The 26584-nt window shown below is 36.8% G+C and overlaps 1 protein-coding gene across 5 annotated transcripts in view; it reads left to right on the forward strand.

Annotated features, from left to right (window-relative positions):
* Positions 1–26584, forward strand: part of GPC5 (glypican 5) — a 1341373-nt gene that overhangs the window by 36213 nt on the left and 1278576 nt on the right. For all 5 annotated transcript variants that reach the window (XR_003133900.3, XM_025441003.3, XM_025441004.3 and 2 more), the window contains exon 2: positions 12756–12917. Coding sequence is in view for 4 of the 5 variants with exons in the window: in XM_025441003.3 (XP_025296788.3) it covers positions 12756–12917 (162 nt within the window). In the remaining variant the exon portion in view is untranslated. The remainder of the gene's footprint in view (positions 1–12755; positions 12918–26584) is intronic.

Below are 26584 nucleotides of genomic sequence, written 5' to 3' on the forward strand. Positions count from 1 at the left end.
GCATCCAAGTTATCTTAACTTTCAATGTATGTCTAATCCAACCACTTCTCATCACTTTTACCCAAATCCCAACCCTCATTTGCAATACAGAAATACTGACTCTCAAAATAGCGATTAGGTGAACATGTGAGAACGAATCCAATCACATTACTCTTCTACTTCCTTTCTTCATTGTGAAAATCTCTCCTAAGTGTGACCTAGGAGGCACTGTGTGAATCTACCTTATCTCCTATCTCTCCCCTTTGTTCACATACAGGGCTTCTTTCCTTTTCTTTTTATCTTTGCTTTTCAGTAGTTTGACAGTAATGTGCTTAGGCATGATTTTCTTTCTTTTTTATTTATTTTATTATCATTATTATTTTTTTTAATTTTATTATTTTTTATATGTATATTTTTTATTGGAGTTAGATTTGCCAACATATATATAACACCCAGTGTTCATCCTGTCATGTGCCCCCCTCAGCGCCTGTCACCCAGTCACCCCATCCCCCCCACCCACCTCCCTTTCTACTACCCCTTGTTTGTTTCCCAGTTAGGAGTCTCTCATGTTCTGTCACCCTCACTGATATTTCCCACTCATTTTCTCTCCTTTCCCCTTTAATCCCTTTTACTAATTTTATATTCCGTGTATGAGTGAAACCATATAATGATTGTCCTTCTCTGATTGACTTACTTCACTCAGCATAATACCCTCCAGTTCCATCCACGTCTAGCAAATGGTGGGTATTTGTCATTTCTAATGACTGAGTAATATTCCATTGTATACATAGACCACATCTTTTTTTTTTTAAGATTTTTTGTTTATTTATTCATGAGGGACAGACAGAGAGAGAGAGAGAGAGGCAGAGGGAGAAGCAGGCTCCATGCAGGGAGCCTGACGTGGGACTCGCCCGGGTCTCCAGGATCAGGCCCTGGGCTGAAGGTGGCACTAAACCGCTGAGCCACCCAGGCTGCCCAAGACCACATCTTCTTTATCCATTCATCTTCCGATGGACACCGAGGCTCCTTCCACAGTTTGGCTATTGTGGACATTGTTGCTATAAACATTGGGGTGCAGATGTCTTGGCTTTTCACTGCATCTGTATCTTGGGGTAAATCCCCAGCAGTGCAATTGCTGGGTCGTAGGGTAGCTCTATTTTTAACTCTTTGAGGAGCCTCCACGCAGTTTTCCAGAGTGGCTGCACCAGTTCACATTCCCACCAACAGTGCAAGAAGGTTCCCCCTTCTCCACATCCTCTCCGACATTTGTTGTTTCCTGTCTTGTTAATTTTCACCATTCTCACTGGTGTGAGGTGGTATCTCATGGTGGTTTTGATTTGTATTTCCCTGATGGCCAGTGATGTGGAGCATTTTCTCATGTGCTTGTTGGCCATGCGTATGTCTTGTTTGGTGAAGTTTCTGTTCATGTCTTTTGCCCATTTTATGATTGGATTGTTTGTTTCTTGGGTGTTGAGTTTAGTAAGTTCTTTATAGATCTTGGATACTAGCCCTTTATCTGATATGTCCTTTGCAAATACCTTCTCCCATTCTGTAGGTTGTCTTAGTTTTATTGACTGTTTCTTTTGCTGTGCAGAAGCTTTTTATCTTGATTAAGTCCCAACAGTTCATTTTTGCTTTTGTTTCCCTTGCCTTCATAGATGTATCTTGCAAGAAGTTGCTCTGGCCATGTTCAAAAAGGGTGTTGCCTGTGTTCTCCTCTAGGATTTTGATGGATTCTTGTCTCACATTTAGATCTTTCATCCATTTTGAGTTTATCTTTGTGTATGGTGTAAGAGAATGGTCTAGCAGAACATAAAGACTCCTAACTCTGGGAAACGAACTAGGGGTGGTGGAAGGGGAGGAGGGCGGGGGATGGGGGTGAGTGGGTGACGGGCACTGAAGGGGATACTTGACGGGATGAGCACTGGGTGTTATTCTGTATGTTGGTAAATTGAACACCAATAAAAAATTAATTTATTAAAAAAAAAGAGAATGGTCTAGTGTCATTCTTCTGCACGTGGCTGTCCAGTTTTCCCAGCGCCATTTATTGAAGGGACTGTCCTTTTTCCAGTGGATGGTCTTTCCTGCTTTGTCAAATATTAGTTGACCGTAGAGTTCAGGGCCCATTTCTGGGTTCTGTATCTGTTCCATTGATCTATGTGTCTGTTTTTGTGCCAGTACCACACTGTCTTGATGACCACAGCTTTGTAGTACAACCTGAAATCTGGCATTGTGATGCCCCCAGATATGGTTTTCTTTTTCAATATTTTCCTGGCTATTTGGGGGTCTTTCATGATTCCACACAAATCTTAAGATGATTTTTTCCAACTCTCTGAAGAAAGTCCATAGTATTTTGATAGGGATTGCATTGAACGTGTCAGTTGGCCTGGGTAGATTTGACATTTTCACAATATTAATTCTTCCAATCCATGAAGATGGAATATTTTTCCATCTCTTTGTGTCTTCCTCAATTTTTTTCAGAAGCATTCTCTAGTTTTTAGGATATAGATCCTTTACCTCTTTGGTAGGTTTATTCCTAGGTATCTTATGCTTTTGGGTGCAAATGTAAATGGGATTGACTCCTTAATTTCTCTTTCTTCAGTCTAATTGTTGGTGTATAGTAATGCCTTTGATTTCTGGGCATTGATTTTATTTTGCTTAATGATAATTAAGCAAATAATTTTGCAAATTATTAAGCAAGTAATTTTGATGAGCTTTTAAAATCCATTAATTTTTGGTTCTTACCAGATTTGGCAAATTTACATTGACTATTTCATGGAGTATTTTATCTACCCTGTATTTTCTCTTTTTGCCTTCTGGGACTCCAATCTTATATTAGATTTTCTGAAATTCTCTCACAGCTCCCTAAGGCACTGTTTATGTCTGTCTGTCTGTCTTTTCAATTTTTCTCTCTTCTTTAGATTGGATACTTTCTAGTGGTCTCTCTTGAAGTTCTCTGACTCTTTCCTCTGTTATTTCTATTTAGCTATTGCACCCATCCAGTAAAATTTTTATTCCACATGTTGTATTTTTTAGTTACCGAATTTCCATTTTATTTTTCTTTGTAATTTTTTTTCTTTCCTAAGATTTGTTACTCTACAATTTTCTGAGCACATGTTCCTTTTACTTCATTGAACAGAATTATAATAGCTCTTTAGAGCCCTTCCCTGTTTATTTTAACATCTGGATCATCTCGTGTTGTTCTGAGTTATTGTCTTATCTCTTGAAAATGGGTCACATTATACAGATTCTTCATATGTCCGGTTATTTTAAAATATTCCCTGGATACTGTGAATGTTATGTTACTGGTATCTCTGGATTCTATTATATTCCTCCAAAGAATGTTAATATGTTTGTCTTCAGAGAAAATTACTTTAGCTGGACTCATACTATCAACTGTGTCTTTTGGGAAGCTACAGCAGTTGTAACTGAGTCCTTTTTCCTTAACTTGTCGATAGTGAGATGACTTAGAATCTGCCCTGGCCATGTGAGATGTAGTTTACGGCTTAGCTAGAAATTTGGGCAGAGTGTACAAATAGCAATTGGGGTTCCCTCTCTCTGGCCCTCCCTTGCCTGGCATTCCTCCTTCACTTTCCAGCAACTATGATTGCCTAGATTTCAATCATCTAGTGCTTTGGTCCTAAAAAGACAGTGAGGGTTTTTTTTTTTTTTTCCTTTAATTAGAATTTAGTCACTTTCTAGATGGGCTTCCCTCAGACTAAAAGCCACAGAGATGGGAGACAAACTCTGGCTTTTCCCTTCTTCTAAATATTGACTCCCTTCCAGAATCTTTCTTATTTTGTTCACTCTAGAGCTTTCAGGTCATTGACTGTTGCATTTTGTCCAGTGTTAATGGTTGTGCTCTGTTGGTGGCACTGCCATACTGCAAGTAGGACCCTTCTTACTGTTTCTTGAATATATGGGGTTATTTACCACTTCAAAGTAGTAATCTGGAACAGGTACTAAGTGGGTGCTATTCGACTCTCCATTTGGTATCAAGTCCTTTTGAAGTTCTGGAACAAAACATAAAATAGAGTGGTATGGTTTAGCCTGCTATAATCCCGGGCACTATTATTACTGTTGTAGTAGGCTAGACCTCTTTATATGGCAGGTGACAGAAGAAGCTGTGGTAGATCCAGGTTTCACTCTGAGCTGGGAAATGACTGTGGCATCTGTCAGCCCTACATCCTTGCATCATTAAATTCAGTTCAGCAGAGAGAGAAACCTTTGTTTTCCTAGAGGCCTCAGCAAATAATCTTTTCTGCATTTCTTTCTTGTGACTTGCTGTCTGTTTCTCAATCAATCACTGTGCCAACAGGATAGGATGTGATGTTTTAACCAGTTTAGACTCATCATTACATATGTGTATCGATCTCATTTGAATAGCATGTATGTGAGTGAGGGACAGGTGAAACTGACAAGGAAATTCCAGGAGGGGGATCAGAGGCTGGCCAGTTCCCAGCAGACCCAATATCATTGGAATGATTCTTGCTGGATTCATGGACTTAGGTATTTTTTATTCTACCTAGGTGAAGGAATACATTTGACTCAGACAAAACCCTTTCACTATGTAACATTTTGCAAACTCCTACCACTTTCAGAATTTATGGTAAGAGGACAATCTCAGAAAAGATAGGAGGAGCAAGTTTACTAGTATAACCTTCCTACTCTTAATTCCAAGGTTCTGTTTTTGTCTGTGAGCATTTGGTATCTTATGACATGTAATATCTATCCTGGTGATCCTGAAATATATCTTATCTCAGTGTCTTGGTACCAACGGCTCTTTTCTACGGCAGCCATCAATAAAGCTGGTTTGTGCTACAAGTATACGAATCCTGTAAGTTGACTAGGGGAGAGTAAATGTTTGAGGCAAAAAGAGAATGTACCTTATCAACTAGCAATTCTATTTTAAAAGTCTTCTTTATTATAAAATAAAGCACAGAAGTAGAAAACCCTTGGATTTAAGCATATTTGATTAATTGCAACTCATTACAATCATCATTATTGAAGCTCAGATTGTCCCATGTTAAGCCAAAAGAAATCTTTTGAAATTGGCCTCTGTGTTAGACTGAATTGTGTCCCCCCGCTCACTATCCCCCACTGCTCCAATTCATATTGGAGCCCTAGCACCCAATATGGCTCTATTTAGAGATGGGACCTTTAAGGGGAAAAGGAAGGAAGGTTAGATGAGGTCATGAGGATGGGTCCTACTCCAGTATGACATGGCGCTAAGGAAAGGCTATGAAAGGACACAGAGAGAAGCTGGCTATATGCAAGACAAAGAGAGAATGAATTCTCAAGAGATACCTAGCTTGCCAGCACCGTGATCTTGAATTTCCAGTCTCCAGAACTGTAAGGAAGCAAATTTCTCTTGTTAACTGACCAGTCTGGTATTTTATGACAGCTCTAGCAGATGAACATAGCTGCTGAATCCTTTTGATGAGTCCCTACTAGGTATTTGATAGCCTCTGGTAGACAAGATGTTTAGCTAGTTTATCATCTTATATATTTCCTGCTACAGACCTAGAATGAGGCATTTCTTTAAGAAACACTCATTTCTTCTTGAGAGAAGTGATTGCAAGACGGTAATCCGGGCATAAGGGATGCTCTTTGCCACTTAGTTGGCCATTGTTTCTAGGCCTTTTCAGTGAAGCTAGGAAACACGTATTTTCAAATACATTTTAAATATGTATTTTTTAAAAGATGTATTTATTTATTCATAAGAGACATAGAGAGAGGCAGAGAGGCAGAGGAAGAAGCAGGCTCCTCACAGGGAGCCAGATATGAGGCTCCGTCTCAGATCCCGGGATCACCCCCTGAGCCAAAGGCAGACCTCAACCGCTGAGCCACCCAGGCATTCCTTAAATATGTATTTTTAAAGTGAAGCTATGAAATATTTGTTTCATAAAATACGAAAATTTTCATAATTTTTATATTGACACTTCAAATTCAAGATTACAGAACTTTACTTCTTTGTGTCTCTATCTCCTTTCTTCCATACTAATACAGTCCTGATTTTCAAAGGTACAGGATAGAATTAGAGAATAGAATTTGAATATCCTATAATTTATTTTACCCCATATTATAACCCTAACAGTTGTAGTATAACATAAAATATAGTTTAGTATTTTTTCCTGTTTTCTTCTTCCATTGCTGATGTTACTATCAATATTTGTTGTTACTGGCTTTTAAATCCTTTGATTTTTTTGATTTTTCAAAATTTCTTATTTTTTATCTTTTCCTTCCCTAAGGCATTACCTTTGTGTGACTGGCTCCCGCGTTCCTTCTGGTTTAGTCTTCATTTCAGAATTTTTTCTTTCATCTTCAGTTCTCTCCTTAGTATGGTCCCATCTCCTAGCTGAGGTTTTTGGATTCTGATTTTTGTTATGCTTTCTTTATCTTTTTGGGGTTTTTTTGGTTCGTATATTTCTAGTATGCTTTCCTTGTCTGTGGGAACATCAGACAATTACCCCACTGCTTCATTCTTTTACCTGCTATCCAGACTGATACCATGAAGATCTGTTGTTGTTGCTAGTTTTTCTACCTCATTTATATTTTGAAATTGTGGGAATACTGTGTCATCTAGTTTTGTTTTGTTTCGTGGATTTATTTTCTGGTTGTTCCATCCAGTTCACATGGGAATTTGGAGAGAGTGAAAACCATGCTTTCACGGCTGCCATCTTTCCAGAAAGTCTCCCCATGCTCCTATTTTAACACATTTAAAAACAAACAAACAAACAAACAAACAAACAACCATACATAAGGAGGAAGTCTGGCTGTAACAGTTTCTCCTGTTGGAGAACAGAAGAGAAGACCTATTCACCAATACTGCTGCTCTGGATGAGAGAACAGGAAAAGCCTCCAAATTCTGATTGAAGGTCCCTTCAACAAGGAGACTGCTGTTTTATTTTTAGTTTCATTTGTTTAGAGTAATTTAATTTTTGCAGAGCTTGATTTTGCTGTTCAGGAACATGACAACTGCCTCTGAGTCTGGGTCATGTCCTCTTGCTGTCTCATAGCACCCTTAGTCACACCATGTTCTTTGAAGCCAGGCTTTGCAATATTTAAAAAATAAGTCTTGTTACCTACATGTTGTCTTTTTGGGCTCCATCTGGCTTTTGTTTTCTTAGGATGCTTGTTGTGTTTACGATGGGGGAACTGTAGCCTCTGTCATATTGGGTATGCTATCAACAAGCAGCTTATTATGTCCTTTGTGCTCCTACTGAGAGCAAGATATAGGATACTGTCCTTTCCCTAAGATACGTTTTGTTCGTCTCATCTGTCTCTCGGACTGTTATGGGAAGCCAGGGACCCAGTATCTTGTGGACTCTTTTCCACTGCTATTACCCCAACTCTGAATAGTGATGAATATGTCACGCTGAATAAACATAACTAGATCTTTGAATTATAGTCCTGATTTGGTTTGGAGTTTAGTGTTACACTGTCATCAACTTCCAAGATTCTAAACGAAAGTCTGGATTAATCAGTGCAGATCCTCAGTAACTTGAGGGATGTATTTGCTTCTGAGTGGTCTACATTGCAGTTCATGCTTACTCAGAGCTGTGAGGCATGATGGGTTTTCTCCCACATTATGTTTAAGATAGCAGTCAAGGTAACTTGTAGTACCTTCCTAGTACTTCTCGCCATTTGAAATTGGGTTGAAAACCCAAATGGCAGCTCTGTCACTTGATATTTAAGCCTATTTTGTTTTATTTTATTTTATTTTATTTTATTTTATTTATTTATTTATTTAATTTTTTTCCCCTATTTTATTTTTGAGTAAAACTCCTTGGATGGTTCCTAACCTAGAATTTAGTTTTTTTTTTTTTTTTTTTTTTGGTAACTGAACAAATAGATGACTTCTTTCAAGAAGAGAAATCCAAACAAGACTCAGAAATGACCAGTAATGTCTATAGACAAACTATTTATAGATTTAAGACTATAGCTTTCTTCTTAGTAGAATGATGGTGAAGAAGAGAGTTTGAGAATGACTGCCAGTTTTTAAACACCAGCTCCAACATTTTGTAGTGCATAGGTATGTGACATCAGGTACTTTTCATTCTGTCTCCATTTACTCATATGTAAAATGTGGTAGGAATGGTCCCTACATCCTAGATTTAATGTGAGGATTAAATGAGATAATATAAGTACTCAGTAGATCCTCAACTATTAATTTGATAGATAAAAATGGAGTGTCTGGATTTTTTTCAGGTACTGTACTAGTCAACTGGAATATAAAAATGAGCAAAAATTGGGGTGCCTGGGTGGCTCAGTTTAGCATCTGGATCTTGGTTTTTGCTTGGGTCATGATCTCAGGGTCTTGAGAATTGAGCCCCACGTTGGGCTCCGTACTGGGCAGGATGTCTGCTTGTCTTCCTTTTCCTCTGCACTGCCCGCCCCCCACCACTGCTTGTGCATTCTCTGTCTCTGAAATAGATAAATCTTAAAAAAAAATGAGGAAAAATTCCTTCACTTGGAGCTTTACAGTTAGATGAGGGAACTAATTAATTAGCAGTCACATGAAGGGATATAACATGGCGACCACGATAAATGCAATGGAGAGGAATGAGGCTCTTCTGGAATGTGTAATAGTGATGGGTGCTGTCTGTGAGGTTAAAGAAAGTTCCCTCTGGAAGACCAACTTCACTTGTAAAGAAAAACAGATGGGAATGAATCAGGACAAGGTGTGTTTGCCACCTGTGTGGGTGAGCTCCTGAGGATGAGAGCATCCCATTCATTGAGCCAAGCATCGAGAGTGGCCCTGGGACAAGAGGGCTCTTAGTGACTATGAGAAACTGAAGTGGCTGGTGTGTGGAGGGAAGGGCACACTGGGCAGTGTTACCTGAGAGGAGGCTGGATCCTGGGGGTTAAGAGGGGGTTGGTCACAGCTTGGGGAACTTTACAGGCTCTGTTTAGGAATGTAGTCTAGTAAGCCATGTTGGGTGTTTGAATTCTGCAGACACATTGCAAAGATCTATTATTCTTGTTATTGGTTGTTTATTTTTTTAAAGATGTATTTTGTTTTATTATTTTTTAAAGATTTTATTTGTTTATTCATGGGAGACACAGAGAGGGGCAGAGACATAGGCAGAGGGAGAAGCAGGCTCCCTGCAGGGAGCCTGATGCGGTACTTGATTGCAGGACCCCTGTTTATTTTTTTAGAGAAAGGGTGGAAGGGCAGATGGAGAGGAGAAAAGAGAATATCAAGCAGACTCCCTGCTGAGTACGGAACCCAGCGAGGGGCTTGATCTCAGGACCCTGTGATCCTGACCTGAGCTGGAATCAGGCAGCCACTTAACGAATTGAGCCACCCAGGTGTCTGTTGTTGTTATTGTTATTATTATTATTTTTATTCCTTAGCAGTCCTTTGCATACTAAATATGTTTATATACTTTAATGTTTACTTATTGATCCTTCAATCTCCAATTTAATTCCTCTAAGAATTATTGTTCTTCTCCGAATACTTAATTCCTCCATTCTTCCATTTAGGAATAAAGCTGAGAAGATAGCTTTGTTTCCTTTCAATCAGTTTTACTATTTGAAGTGGAATTTGCTTTTGTAGAACTTTAAGCAAGACGAATGAAAAATGATTGCCAAAATGTTACCTACTGTGACACACACAAATATTTTATGCCTCCTCACCTTTGTGAAATGCTCAAATGCTGTCATTTGTAACTCGTCTAACTTAAACAAGCTAAAGCCAAAATCATTAGAAATTTTTGTGTCCTGCGTTGGCAGGAAGCTCAGACTGATTTCACATGGTTTAATCTTACCCAGAACCAACTTTTGGAAATGTGAGGCCTGAGGTAAACTCTGAGTGACAAAGGGGGACTTTGACAGTGTTTGTATATGTGCATGTGTGTGCACACATGATATTATGTATTTGCTGATCTTCTCTTCATCAGTGAAGAGTATGGGTACTGTGAAGGTCCCCAGAACCTATAAGGCCACAACTCCTTTTCCTACTCTAAAATGAGGAAATAGTGTATTCTATTAGGACGTGTAAATAAAATTGCCCTGAGCTTTACATGAAACCTGGGTAGCCTTGGGATGCCCCGGGGCTCATACCATGATGCCCCATCAATCTTATTCTTTTTTTTTTTTATGTTTTTTATGTTTTTATTTTTATTTATTTATTTTTTATTTATACATTTATTTTTTATTGGTGTTCAATTTGCCAACATATAGAATAACACCCAGTGCTCATCCCATCAAGTGCCCCCCTCAGTGCCCATCACCCAGTCACCCCCACCCCCCCCGCCCACCTCCCCTTCCACCACCCCTAGTTCGTTTCCCAGAGTTAGGAGTCTCTTATGTTCTGTCTCCCTTTCTGATATTTTCCACTCATTTTTCTCCTTTCCCCTTTATTCCCTTTCACTATTTTTTATATTCCCCAAATGAATGAGACCATATAATGTTTGTCCTTCTCTGATTGACTTATTTCACTCAGCATAATACCCTCCAGTTCCATCCACATCGAAGCAAATGGTGGAAACAGTCCTCTCTCCCACAGAGTTACAAAATTTGGATTACAATTCAATGTCAGAAAGCCAATTCAGAAGCACTATTATACAGCTACTGGTGGCTCTAGAAAAAAGCATAAAGGACTCAAGAGACTTCATGACTGCAGAATTTAGATCCAATCAGGCAGAAATTAAAAATCAGTTGAATGAGATGCAATCCAAGCCAGAAGTCCTAACGACGAGGGTTAACGAGGTGGAAGAACGAGTGAGTGACATAGAAGACAAGTTGATGGCAAAGAGGGAAACTGAGGAAAAAAGGGACAAACAATTAAAAGACCATGAAGGTAGATTAAGGGAAATAAACGACGGCCTGAGGAAGAAAAACCTACGTTTAATTGGGGTTCCCAAGGGCGCCGAAAGGGCCAGAGGGCCAGAATATGTATTTGAACAAATCATAGCTGAAAACTTTCCTAATCTGGGAAGGGAAACAGGCATTCAGATCCAGGAAATAGAGAGATCCCCCCCTAAAATCAATAAAAACTGCTCAACACCTCGACATTTAATAGCGAAGCTTGCAAATTCCAAAGATAAAGAGAAGATCCTTAAAGCAGCAAGAGACAAGAAATCTCTAACTTTTATGAGGAGAAATATTAGATTAACAGCAGACCTCTCCACAGAGACCTGGCAGGCCAGAAAGGGCTGGCAAGATATATTCAGGGTCCTAAATGAGAAGAACATGCAACCAAGAATACTTTATCCAGCAAGACTCTCATTCAGAATAGAAGGAGAGATAAAAAGCTTCCAAGATAGGCAGGAACTGAAAGAATATGACCACCAAACCAGCTCTGCAAGAAATTTTAAGGGGGACTCTTAAAATTCCTCTTTAAGAGGAAGTCCAATGGAACAATCCATCAATCTTATTCTTGATAAGCACCTTCCGTGCTGCATCCCTTTACCTCTCTGTTTTCTAGTACATCTGCTATATATAAAGGTGCCTGACTGGTTGTTATGTGATTTGCCTATTATCATTGTACTGGTAAACTTGGGTGGGTTTAACTTTTTTATATTTGTATATTGTTCTGGTGTAAAATGAGATTTTAGCTCATCTAGGATGAGAGTTGTTAATCATATTAGCATTTTTTCTAATCACAGCTCTTAACATATGTGTGTTAACTTCACATTTCACGTAATAAGCATCTTCCCAGATGTTTTCTGAATACAGTTGTAAAACTAAAAAGTACTTTTAGTGGTAGGCATTGTCTCTAGCAAGCTAGGTAATTAGTAGAATTTTGGACAGAGGGTTTGGCCTATGAAAGATTGTTACTGCAATCAATAATCACTTATTCCACAAGCCCAAGAGCATAATGGTGAGCTGAGAAATCAGGTGAAGGTTTTTCATCTTTATTTGATGTATAAAATTTGATTTAATTTCCTCAGGAAAAGTAATTGTTTTATTCCATATACTTCTGTATGACATATTTAGATCAAATACTTTTGACTGAATTAACAAAATCAGCAAAAATAAATTTCCTGGGCACCTGGGTGGCTCAGTCAGTTAAGTGCTGCCTTCAGCTCAGGTCATAATCCAAGAGTCCTGGTATTGAGTCCTGAGTTGGGCTCCCTGCTCATCAGGGAGTCTACTTCTCCTTCTCCCTAGACTCCTCCCTCTGTTCATGTTTTCTTCTCTCTCTCTCATTCACTCTCTCTCAGAAAAAAAACAAACAAAAACCTGTTTATTTTTTAAAATCTTTTATTTATTTATTCATGAGAGTTACAGAGAGAGAGAGAGAGAGAGAGAGAGAGGCAGAGACACAGGTAGAGGGAGAAGCAGTCTCCCTGCAAGGAGCCTGATCTCGATCTTGAGACTTCAGGATCATGCCCTGGGCTGAAGGCAGGCACTAAACTGCTGAGCCATCCAGGGATCCCCCAAAGACCTGTTTAAATAAGATAAAAGTTTCCTGATTTATCTCTGTACTTATGTAATAGTTAATTTGTTTTCTATTATATGGTCTATTTGTTAGGTAATAGTCATTAGTTAATTGAATGGATAATATTTGATCAAATGTTAATGAAATATTTGAGCAAAGAGTTAATGGTTTAGAATATTTTGTTTCATGGTTGGGTTAAGGGACAATACACATACAAATATATTTTCATATTTTTTTTAATAGCAACTGTTCTGGTAAATCAGTTTCTCACATAGAACATGAACCCCTTCTATGCAGGACTGATCATTAATTCCTGACATGTAACATGTGACATTCATTAAATGAACAGGTAATCATTTCGAAAAATACCATATATCTGTTCCAGGATCTGATCTTCAGGTTTGTGTATCCAAAAAACCTACATGTTGCAGCAGGAGGATGGAGGAGAGATACCAGATTGCAGCTCGTCAAGATATGCAGCAAGTGCTTCAAACATCCAGTTCAACATTAAAGTTTTTGATATCGCGAAATGCTGCAGCTTTTCAAGGTAAATGTATTTTGATTTCTGAAAGTAAGGAGAAGCCTTGTTATGCAGTTTTCCTATTATTATTATACTGAGTCACTTGTCTGGCTTAACTTGTCTTTGCATTCTGGTATAAAATGAAGTTTTAGCTTCTTTTAACCCTCAGAACTTGTTTCCAAAGTCATCCTGAGCATACATGTTGAATTGGATTGGGCAACCCTTCTGTTAGTGAAATGGAAATATATACCTTTCTAGAGTCCTCCAAGATCCCCCAGTATTCTGACTTATGGTTTTACTATAACATGGATGGACATAATTATTAGATTTTAGTAAAGTATTCTGTAACATAAAATCTCATGGCTTTTAACTGGGTAATTATAGATTTGTTTTTAAAAATACTATTTGAAGAAATATTTGTCTAATTTTTCCTCCTACTACCTCATGTGGTTTTCATAAGAACACCAGTGTGATATATCAAAGTGCAGACAAGTCTGATAAACAATAAAATAGGAAATATTAATTGGATATTTAAGGATCAGCTAAGACCAGAACTCAACCTCAATTCAAATAGTATGTTCAGAAATAAAATTAATGGGTTATAAAATTACAAGGCACATTGGAAAATAGATGATCTTTTTCTTATTTTAGTCATCATCTCTATAAAATTCCTTATTACTACAGTAAAATAGCTCAATTTATTTTTCTTTTAAAAAGGATTAGTTTTTCTGCATATGATTAGGATAAAAATATCTAGATTATACTACTTTTCAAACAAATTTATGCTTTTGTTCAAAGCAAAATATAACTTCAGGTAGTTTTCCTTTTTCTCAAGTATATTAATGTCAATCTATTTAAATAACTTGTGCTTTGTTTACATGAATAACTAAATCACAAAGCTGATTAATTTTTAAAACTATGCTCATTAAATAAAATAAACACAATAAATCAGGATAAAATTTAAGTTGAGATAAAATGTAGGTCCATGATGAATTGGTGATTTTTTTAAGGAGGAAACTGACTTATCAGACTTTAAGATGTTATTATTTTAGTGATTATTTTTAAGATGTGTTAGAAACAACCTTTCTGTTATGGGATGTATTCATGTGAAATTGTTGGAAGAAAACATATTGATATGCCTTTTATTTTTTATTTTGTTATTTATTTATTTATTTATTTATTTATTTATTTATTTATTTATTTATTTATTTTGATATGCCTTTTAGACGAAAATTTGTCATTTGAACTGGTTGAACCAGAACTAGAAGACTTTAACCAAACAGACAGAGTGATATGATGATTTTTTCTCATAAAAATGCACAACATGCACAATATGGATAATGCATTGTAGAGATAAAGGGACAATAAACAAGTTTGACCAGAACAGGCATGAGGAATGTGATGGAGATTCATATGCCTGAAAAGGTGAATTGAACTCACTTGGAAAGAACCTTAAAGTATTAACTTAAGTTTGAGAGTCATTAAAGATTTTTGAACAGGAAAGCTTCATTACGATTTCCTAACTTGTAATGTCAAAACAAAATCCCTTCAAGTAAGAATATATGGCTGAAGAAGATCATGACCAAAGAGGCCGACTTTTTATGGATGAAAATTAACTATAGAAGTGAAAAGAAAGTGCCATCAGTTGCTAATATATTGGCACTCAATGAATGTTAGTCAGACATTTTCTTCTGCCTTCAAAGATACTGTAACCTTTCACACATTGTTGGATAAATTGATCAAGATAGAGAGATAGAGTACATTATGGAGTGCCTAGTTTGCTCACTTGCTCAGCATACAGCTCTGGATCTCAGGGTTGTGATTTCAACTTCCACATTGGGTGTGGAGCCTACTTTAAAAAAACATAGATAGATAGATAGATAGATAGATAGATAGATAGATAGATAGATGTAGAGATAGAGAGATAGAGACTACATTAAGTTCAAAGGATTGGGAAAAATACAAAACCTGCATTATTTAGACTTTTAAGATGGGTTCAGGCAGCTGAAATATTTTGGTGATATCACTAAAAGTTTGGTGACAACTAGTAGAAATACATGGCTTTGTCTCTACCAGAGTGTCAGATAATTTTATGTACATTAAAAATCGTTCTCTTTAATACATTGTACTGTATTCAGTAGGTTGAGTTTTGCTGTTTACTTAAATATTAATCATAGAAAATGAAATTATAGGAACTTTCTTAAATATGACTTGTTATAAATTTTCTCCCTTTTCTTTTTAAAGATTTTATTTATTTATTCATGAGAAACACAGAGAGACAGAGACTTAGGCAGAGGGAGAAAAAGGCTTCCTATGGGGAGCCTGATGTGGGATCTGATCCTGGGACTCCGGGATCACGCCCTGAGCTGAAGGCAGACATTCAACTGCTGAGCTACCCAGGTGTCCCTTGTTTTCTCCTTTTATGAAATGTCATTTTATTTAAGAATCAAGAAAGCAAGACAAAGTTAGAAGAAATTTGCCTAAAGGCTAACTTTATTGGAATACATTCTTTTATAAGAATACCTGCTTTTAATTTAATAAGTAGAGTAGTTTTAGGCTATGTCCAGAAAAACAAGCTTAAATACATATACAAATTTTGTCTAAATACATATGCTAAAAGCAATTTGAGAAATCATATTTACTGTACCATAATTGAACAGGCAACTTTGTCAATAAGCAAAATGCCTACCATCTAGTTTCTGTGCCATCAGAATATCTGAAAAACAATTTAAAGTCTTTCTTTTTCTAAGAAGAAAGAATCCAACACGTTTTATTGGGAAACTGTCTGCTGGAGAGAAATTTAATGGGGAAATCAATTTGCTTTTCAAATGATGTTAGCAGATTTGCTACATTTTGATATGTAGCAAATTTGATTTTTAAATACTTAATTTATGTCTTCTACTCCAACAGTATTAACCTGTTTTTTAACTGGTATTCTGGGTTATAAAAGACTTTAGACTGAGTAGTAGTCTAGATGTACTTTGGTTCCTTCTCTCATGGCTTTTGTAGAATCTCCTGGAAGCATGTTTTTGAAGCAGCACTTTGGGTGTGGCTGATGGGAATGATCACTTGGGTCTGTGGATTTAGGGAAGCACCCACATTATTGTGAGATGAAGGAATTTTTAAAGTGGGGGGAGGAAACAGACAACTGGTGCTAGAAGACATAAGGTTATCCTATTTACAATCCCCATTCACCTTTAGAATTCAGCCCTGGAAGGTAGAGTTGGAATCAGCTTACTGGGACAACTCTTCTATTTTTCTTTTATGGAATTTATTTGTGTTTGTTTCAGTCTGATTTCCTTAAAATAAACAAACAACAAAACAAATATCTATTTTGGAAGGGTCCATAATTATGACCTGGGGCTTCTATATCCTAAGTGTAGTCATTCAGACAAGATGAAGTCTTTTATAAGATAAAAGGAACAAGCTGATATCTCTGTGTCTGTTGCTGTTCGTAAATACATGGTGCTGTTTGCAAAGAGGAATGTTAGCTTTGTCACAGTGCACACAATAATTGTTCTTTATTTTCAGGGGCTTAATAATGCTCATGAATAAAGCAGAACAGCTTGAGTGAGATAATGCAAAAGACTTTACTTCCCTTCAGCTCTTCTACTGTGAGTGTGGGGTTGTTGGCTTTAAAAATATTTTGGAAATATTCTTCATAATGTTTTATTTACTTATACACTAAAGTATGGTGTGACTCATGAAGAAATAGAGGAAGTTGACAGAGAATATGTCATCTACCGTAAAAAAGCAACTCTTATGCAGCTTTCAAATTTGTCAGTTTTTAATCTCCATTCAAATAAGATGATGCAATTTAGTTCTTTAAATTTAAAACTAAACAAAATTTTCAGCATCACTTTCAGAAATTAATAGGAAAGAAAAAAATAAAAAATAAAAGGAAGGAATATTTGGAAAAACGATACTGGAAACTTGTGTTTTGTTGAAAGGTTTGGGAGGTAAGGTTAGAAAGCTACATCTTTCCTTTGAGATGTACCTTTCCCTATTTCTCATATCTTCCAGTAGCTCATGTATTTCTAAAGTATACAATAGATACTAAGTCTTTATTCTGGAGATTTCCAGTTTTATATGAGGCAGTTAAAAAGTGTACATTATTACAGAAGACTGAGTGATAAATGATAGAACAGGAAGATTTAGCATTTTATTTACGATTTAATTCTCTTGGCTGATTAAATTTTCATATCTTGGTTGTAAGTACTTGAAAGATTGGCAAGCTTGTCCTTGTGGGTTGAAATGTAAGATTTAGGGATTTAATAAAAAAATACATTCTATTTTTAATGAAATATAGGAATAATTCCAAATTAAAAAGTAGGTAAATTAAGAATGAGAATGTAATTAACGGATTTTCCTCCTTACACTAACAGATGTTAGCTAGTGTAGAGTGTGTGGCTAGTGTATAACTACTGGAAAACTAATGTAAAGTCAAAGGCATCTATATCTGTAGTCAAAGGCAGAAAGATATAGTGAATATTTGAATTTATTAACATATTGGAGAGTAAAGAGATTTATATAAATGTTATTAAGCATAAAGTATATTAATTTTATTTCATTCACTTCAGCTATACCTTATAAAGCTAGATAAATTTTAAAATTATTCCTATTTTACTATTTTCCTAGTATTAAGTGGGAGGGTAAAAGGAATAATACTTTTTTTTTTTTTTTTTTAACACTGGGAATTACCTGATAAACAGTTCAAGTGTAAGAGAATGAGTAGCCTAAGGCTGGCAGGGTTGAGGAGGCTTGTTTTTCTCTATCTCTAGCACCTAATAAATATAATTAATTGAACCACATAAATGAATGAATGAGTGAATGAATGAATGAACAGTACTCCACAGGAGGATGGTTCTGAAGTAAAATGACAGACTCTCTTCCTCTCACCTTTCTTTCATGTATTCCTCTCTCAATGGTTTACTATAGCTGTGGAGCACCTACTAGGTGCCAGCGCTGTCAGGTACTTGGGTTGTAAGTGTCCAGACCTTCAATCTGTTTTATTTTTATTGATTCCTTCAGACTTCTAATATGGCAACATCTGGTTATTGCTTTTATGAGCTAGCAAGGGGCACATTATAGCGTCTCTATCAATGGCATTCAGAACGTGATTGCACAATTTTTCCCCTTCAGTTATAGGCAGCGCGTGGTTTAGCGTGTTATCTTATACAGCAGCCATCAATGCAGTTGGTCTTTATCCAAATGTCCTTTATCTCTGAAATGTTAAAAAATTGTTTCTTTTGAATCTGTGTCAGCAGGCTACTGTTAATTCTGAAAATGGGTAATTTTCCTATATTCTAGATAAAAGTTGCAAGAACTTAAATTACTTTTCAGCTGGAAATAAAGCTTGCTTGGCATGCAGCATTATCGATAGTGGAAATTATATTAAGTATAGACCTAAGATCAGGTTTACTTTGCAAAATTTAGCTCTTAAACTTTAAGAAGTAAACTTTTAGTTGTTTTGATTCTGACAGTAGGTTCTGATAATATCAGCTATTTCCACAGTAATCTACGAAACTACCATCCTCACATCCTTCTCTCTGGCCTTTCCACCTCCCATGTCTGCGTGTGACACTCTCCTCTCCTCTTCAAGTAGTGGCATAATGTATCTGTTAATTCCTTATATTCATTATATGAGCATGGAAATATTAAATAATCATCACATGACTCTGAGGGTGAATTTAAACTGAGGACATTTTTTTTAAATGTCCTTTTTTATTTAAAAAATCTTTTTTAAAAAAATATTTTACTTATTTTGAGAAAGCATGCACAAGAGCATGAGTGAGGAGAAAGGGCAGAGAGAGAGGGAGGAGCAGACCCCTCTCTGGGCAGGGAGACCCAGGACTCAATCCTAGGACCCTGGGATCATGACCTGAGCCAAAGGCAGACACTTGGCCCACTTAGCCACTCAGGTGCCCCTAAAAAGTCTTTTTTTTTTTTCAGTTTTATTGAGATATAATTGTTCTTCCTCTGCCTTATTGTTAAAGCCCCAATTTGGAGGGGATGATCACCCTCAGTGGTGAAGTGCCACCATAGGGATGGCATGAGCTGGAGTGGGAAGTGCATATGGTGGAGCAGCTCTGAGAGCTGCTGTGGGGAATGGGAGAGGAAATGAGCTGAAGTCCAGTTAGAGGGACGGACAGGGGAAATGTCTAATGAATAGTGAAGCCAGCTTGCATGATTGCATGATTGTACTGCTGCTTTCATTTTTAGCCCTATCTAGTTTTTGCCAAAGGAAAAGGCATGAGTGGTGGGGAACCATGGTTGAACGCAGGTCATAGGAGATCTGTTCATCCATCCAGCAGACATTCATGGGGCAACCACTACATACCAGTGTTGTTTTAAGTGGTTGCTGTACCTCAGTGAATGGAACAAAAATCCCTATCCTCCAGGGTGCACTTCAGCCAGAGAAGGTAGAAGATAAACAAATATAATATGTTAGGATGAATGAAATGCTTTGGGAAAACGTAGCGTGGAACAGAGGGAGGGGGAGCAACAGCGCTGGAAGACTGCTGTTTTAAACTGGACCGTTAGGGAAAAGTTGACATTAGAACAAAGGTTTGATGAAAGTGAAGGAGTGGGATACGTGGATGTCTGGGAGAAAAGCTTCCCTGCAAGAGGGAGTAACCCCAAGGTAGGACACTGCCTCAAATGTCAGAGGAATAGCAACAAGGCCAGTAAGGCTGGAGCATGGTGAGGGGTGGAGAGTGGTTGAAAGGCTGTTATAGGGGGGCAAGGGTAGACCTAGGAAGCCAGTTAAGAGGTTATTAAATAGTCCAGAAGAGGCATTGTGGTGACATAGACCTAGTGCTGGCAGTGGTAAAAAACAGTCAGATTCTGGATATATTATGATCATCATGGGACCCCGCGCTTGGTGGGAAAGGAAGTGAGGCCAAGAGGGGGTTGGTTGTAACTGTGCCTAAGGTATGTCTGTGGGGTAAGTGCTTGGTGTGCCATGGAGGGGAGTTCAAGATACTGAGGCAGTAGGATACTTTCCATGGACACTTTGGAATCTCATAGTCGGCTGGGAGAGTTGGAGTAAGAGAAACTCACCTGTTTCAAAAGTTCTCAGTGAAAGAGGGACTTTGAAGGGCCTGGCAGTGGTATTCATTGATTATCTGATGGAGACTAATCTTTTTTTTTTTTTCATTTATAAAACCATTTTATGGAGGTATGATGGACACAAAAAGCTGTACATATTTAATGTACACAACTTGATAAGTTTAGAGATAATTATGTATCTGTGAAGCCATCACCACTATTTATGCCACAAACATAATTGGAGCAGGCTGATCTGTGACACAGGGTTAAAATACTAATGGTCTGGAAGAGCCAGGGGATTTCTAGCTGCTCCCTATGATCTGGCTCTGTGAAGTGGTAGAAATGATGTGTCTATCATACTCTATGTGTAAATATGAAAACAACATTGATTTTGATAGAAGAACTGATGATTCTACACAGTGGAACATATTATTAATAATTTAAAAGTAAAAAAATAATTTAAAAGTAAAGGGCATTATAAAGAAATGACACACAAATAAAATTGAGTTGCTTGAAATTTGTTGGTTTTTTTTTGTTTTGTTTTTGATTTTTAAATATTTTATTTATTAATTCATGAGAGACACACAGAGAGAGAGAGAGGCAGAGACACAGGCAGAGGGAGGAGAAGCAGACTCCATGCAGGAGCCCGATGCGAGACTCAATCCTGGAACTTCAGGATCATGTTCTGAGCCAAAGGCGGGCACTCAACCACTGAGACAGCCAGAATTCCCATGTTGCTTGAAATTTGTAAGCAAACTTTGAGCTTTGATGGGAGAAAGCATGTAATAAGACTATGTTGAATAAAGCTGCACAAGTGTAATTATGGTCAAAATCATGAGTTCATATATGAGAAATTTTAAGCTTATTTTAATTATGAAAGATATAACTTGGTTACATAAAATTGAAACTAAAATTCTTTATTAGTCAATAACGCATTTAGCAAAATAGGGTTCTGTGATGAATATAAGGCTCCTGAGACTCAATTTAGAAGTCTTAGTGGTAATTCTCATAACTTGAATAGCATCATTGCCATTTACCATTTCTGTATGAATCAAAAATGAACTAAGTTCTGTTTACCAAACAGTATCAATAGTTTTCAATCACTTCAATAATACCTTCTTATTATTACCATCTCTTAGTTAATTAGAAATACTTGCAGCTTATATAACTGGCATTATTGCCAAATTAAAAAAATTTAAATGATATAATAATTGCAAATTATGAAACATAGTTTATTAGAAATATGAAAGCGTTTTTAATAGCTTTTTTTCTATAGCCTTGGGGAAGAGAAGATTAAGATGAAAATATTAAACCATCATCCATAATATTTAATTGGTAAAGTGGTAAAATGTAATAGAAAATAAGATATCTTTCTTTCCTTGGACAGATAGAAGACTTAAATTTTATAGCCATTTCTCAATGTAGCTGTTCATGATGGGAAATTATCCATGCATATCTCCATACTTTTAACATAAAATATATCTAGCAATAAATGGAATATATATGCTATAGCTTTTATGCAGAAGGCAAAGGGCTTGAAATGGCATCTCAAGATCCAGAGAGTCATAATAGTAAATAAAGGGTAATTGTTGGATTGCTATGCTATGTTCCTTTTATTCCAGGGTAATTCTGCCTGTGGGCCAACTTTTGTATAAACAAAGATAATTGAACTTTTGCACCTTAAAGGACATTGTGCTCTTGTACTGCTTGTTTGACTCCATCTCCTGTGGGTATAAAGTTGACTTGAATGTTAATTTAGGAAACATGTTCATTTTTTTTTCTGTAAGTAGGAATCAGTTGAAGATATTACGTAGTAAAACAAACATTGGTTGTGGGAAAGTATTTGTTGTGCTTGGACAGGCAATATGCTTGAGTTTAAGAATAAGGGTTTTAAATTTGGAGAGTCTAGGTTTGAATCCTATCTTAAGATATGCTGGTGGGGGCCTCTATTTCTTTGCTGTACGTTGGGATAATAATAGTGCCTTCTTCTAGGCTGCAGTTAGTGAGGCTTGATTGAGGCAATCCCTATAAAGTAACAAGCATGGAGGTTGGTACATTGTGAGCACTCAGTATATGTTAGCTCTCCCTTCTTCCCTCATTCATAGTGTATATCTTCCCCAATATTTGATAACCAGCAAAAAATTTCAGGGCAAAAATTATCTAATGGTGTTTCTGGATGAGTGTTATGGGGGATTGCATAAAGTTAGTTGTCACATTATCAGAAGTGCTGTTCTGGCCAGGCAGCAGAAGTGCCTTCTGATCCAAACTCCTAGATCACTCTTTGGATTCCTACAACCTGAAGGGAGTTGCCAGGGGTCATGTTGCAAGTGCTTGCGGTTATGGCCAAACATGTTCTCTATATTGGTAAAGACAAGCAATGAGATCAATTATTTGGTGAATAGTAATAGCACATTTTATTTTTTTTAATTTTTATTTATTTATGATAGTCACACACAGAGAGAGAGAGAGAGAGAGAGAGAGAGAGAGAGAGGCAGAGACACAGGCAAAGGGAGAAGCAGGCTCCATGCACCAGGAGCCCGACGTTGGATTCGATCCTGGGTCTCCAGGATTGCGCCCTGGGCCAAAGGCAGGCGCTAAACCGCTGCGCCACCCAGGGATCCCCGTAATAGCACATTTTAAAGCAGATTTTTCTGCTGCTTAGCTGGTAGTCAAATGAATTTTCAAATTTCATTAAATGGTATTAAATTGTAATGCTTTGACTCTCACTGTAGTAGGAACTAGTATGAGCACAGAAATCTAAGGTTTGACCAAAAGAGTGATGCAAAGGGACAGAATCCATGGCAAATTATTCAATGGCTTAATGAATACCTTAATATTCTTAGTGTCCTCCAAATGGAACTATCTTTACATACAAAAGGCTTTCAATTTTTTATATCACTGATTCATTCACCAAACACCATCAGGGAAGTTTGTAATTTATGTTGGCATTTTTTTTTTTTTTTTTAGATTTTATTTTTTTAAGTAATCTCTACACCCATTGTGAGGCTTGAATTTACAACCCTAAGATCAAGAGTATCATGCTCTGTGGACTGACCCAGCCAGGTGGATTGGCATATGTTAACACAGCCATACCTTTAGATTATGCATTTGTGAGTTATTGCATAGAACCACTAACTTCAAATTGGTCCTTTCATGACAGCATGGGAAAATAAATAAGTGCATAGCCTTCAGAGTGATGTGAAAGGTTTTATGGTAGGTAGAATAGGATAAAAACTTAATTTAAGATTTAATTGAAATACTTTAAAGGCCTCTGTTTATTAAGGTAATTTTTCTTTTGATTTAAATGTTGCTAATCACTGTTCCGTATGTTTTGTAATTGATAGTTGCATTTCCTCTGCTTAAAATGTGAAATATTATAATTTTTTGTCTAGAAGACTTCTTAGAGGGTTTCCTCTCTGCATGAGGAAAGACAGTCTGGAGAACGATGGACATGTATAGCCTTTGGAAAGTATGGTTTGGGAAAAGGGGCAGTGGAGTGGCACAGAGGGGTCCACTGGTTCAAGAAGGAACAGTACATGCAGTGTTTTTGTTCTAATTTTAAAAATCTGGGTTTAGCATGCTTACTTTAAAGCTGTAGTCCCAGGGCAATACTTTAGGATGATCTAGGCCAGCTGCTTAATTTGCTTTTATTGCAAATCTTCAAAGTAGGTTTAAATTAAATTATCTGTATATTTGGCAACTCTTACTAAATATATTTAGTATATTTGTTATTTTAATGAGATCGTATATTTTCAATGCAATTTAAGAATATATTTAACAATTGCTAGTCTACATTGGTACAGCTATTCTAGAAAGCAGTTTGACAATAGTTAGTTAAGATATATGTTCTTTCTCTGTCTCTCATCTTTCTGATCCTTCTAATGGTTGTATATATTGGAAAATTTTTTATAGACTGTTTAAGGACATGTAGAAGCATGCTAATGAAAGTGTATGTTGTAATACAGATAACCTGGGTCTCTGTGATTGAAGGAAAGGTGAGGAAAATGCATAGAAAATGCATTATGCATCATTAGGAATAATCAAGTAAATACATACATGATGACATGGAAAGACCTTAAAAACTTAAAAACATAGGGTATAGTGAAGTAAGGAAAAAGAATGAGGTATATAGATAGCACAATTCCATGTATGTATCTTAAAAACACATGTACCAAACAGTTTTATTTTACTGTAAAACGTGAAATCAGAGTTTACATTAAGCACATTAAAATGATTGTGTATAATTATATAATTGTGCAGTTTACCATCCAACTGCATAAATATTAAGAGATGTGGGGGATGTGAAAAATAGCTAATAGCTAGGAAAAAAGAAAATGAAATACCTAGGTTTAAATCTACCCCAAAATGTACAGGATTGCATGCTGAACGTGCTGGTGAGAGAAATCGAAGAACCTAAATAAATGGGGAGATATACCATGTTCATGAATTGAGAAATTCAACATAGTAAAGATGACAATTTTACCTAAAATATTCTGTAGTTTTAACATAATTTCTATCAAAGTACTAATAGGCTCTATGTAGATTTAGTCAGTTTTTTCCTAAAATTTATACAGAAAGGTACAGAACCTAAAATAGCTAAAACAATTTGAAGAAAGAAGAATGAAATGGGAGGAATCAATCTACCTGATAATTCAGCTTACTGCAAAGCTACAGTAATTGAGAGTATGGTATTGGCAGAGAGATAGATGCATAGAATATGTTAGAAAACCCCAAAAGAGACCCACACACTTTTGCACAACAGATTTTTTTTTAAAGATTTTATTTATTTATTCATGAGAGACGCAAAAAGAGAGAGGCAGAGACATAGGCAGAGGGAGAAGCAGACTCCATGCAGGGAGCCCGATGTGGGACTCGATCCCAGGACTCTAGGATCATGCCCTGACCCAAAGGTGGGCGCTCAATCACTGAGCCTCTCAGGCGTCCCTGCACAACTGATTTTTGATAGGTGCAAACTTCATTTAGTGGAGGAAGGATATCCTTTTAACGGATTGTGCTGAGCTATTGGACATCTGTAAGTAAAATATTGTTCTAATATTTTTGTGTTGAAATGCCTAAATATTTCAGCTCTTAAATTTTCATGGGTTCTGGGTTTTCTGCTTTCATTTAGACAACCTTCCTTTAACTTTGTTTCCATAAGACAAAATCTATTGAATAAGTTGTTTCTGTGATTCTTTTGCTTAATTCACCAAATATAATGCTGCAAATCATAGACCTTCTCAATTTCAGTGCATTCCAGTAGGGCACATACATTTATTCAATAAAAATAGGGCAGCCCTGGTGGCCCAGCGGTTTAGCGCTGCCTTTGGTCCTAGGGTGTGATCCTGGAGACCTGGGATGGAGACCCAGAATCGAGTCTCATTTGGGCTCCCCACATGGAGCCTGCTTCTCCCTCTGCCTGTGTTTCTGCCCCTCTCTCTCTCTCTGTGTCTCTCATAAATAAATAAATAAATAAATAAATAAATAAATAAAATCTTTAAGAAAATAGTATCATCAAGAGATTCTTCTCACAAATTGAGTTAACCAAATAAATTTTAAATTATGAACATTGTTGAGATCTCATTGTTCAGTGTATTCAGTTCCCCTCTCTCTCTCTCTCTCTCTCTCTCTCTCTCTTTCTCTCTTTCCCAGTAGGGACAAATTTCAGTGTGTTTTTGTTTCAGATGTTCTCAGGAGTTGAAATATGTGAGAAGTTTTAAAAGCTTTTTTTAAAAGGTGTGTGTGTGTGTGTATTTGTTAGATATTTTGACATAAGATTTCAGGTGATTTCTTCTGGCTATAGGGTGACTAGTTAGGCTCTGTAATAGTCTGAGAGGAAAGACAAAAGACAGTTTTGGTAGTGATGATAAAAAGTAGAGGAGGAAGAGATTCTAAGTATATGGAGGAGAAAAATTTAGCAGGGTTGAGTAAAGACTGAATGACTGTGGAGTGGGATTAGGAACAAGATGGAAAAAAAAAGGAACAAGATGGAATAGAAGATCAATGTTGAGTCTTTCAAGAGAATATTCTTAAGGACTGATTTACATTGTCATCATTTTTTTATTTCTTAGTTTTTAATAAAGTTTTTGAAATTATTTTCAACTGCAAGTTGGTGGGTAAGCTACTAGAGAGTATGTATTCATTTCTGATGACATCTTGATTTCAGACTTTTGGTCTTCAGACTGTGAGACAATAAATTTCACGTCAGTCATCCACTTTGTTACAGGTAGCCAACACAAATATGTTTTAAAATTTCCAAGAAATGGGGGATCCCTGGGTGGCTCAGAGGTTTGGGCCCTGCCTTCAGCCCGGGGCATGATCCTGGAGTCCCGGGATCGAGTCCCACATCAGGATCCCTGCGTGGGGCCTGCTTCTCCCTCTGCCTGTGTCTCTGCTTCTCTCTCTCTCTCTCTCTCTCTCTCTCTACGTCTCTCATGAATGAATAAAAATCTTAAAAAAATAATTTCCAAGAAATGTGTGATCAGGTTCTTATTATTTATTTCTAATTTTATTATTATATTTTAATTAGAAAATATAGCCAATAAAATCTCTACCTTTCAACACAGTGAAAGGTATGTTAGAATCATGATCAATTTTATGGATTTGTTTCAAGTGACAAATTGAAAATTTCACTCAGATTTCAGAGG

Source organism: Canis lupus, chromosome 22, assembly GCF_003254725.2.
Source record: "Canis lupus dingo isolate Sandy chromosome 22, ASM325472v2, whole genome shotgun sequence".
Lineage (NCBI taxonomy): Eukaryota > Metazoa > Chordata > Mammalia > Carnivora > Canidae > Canis > Canis lupus.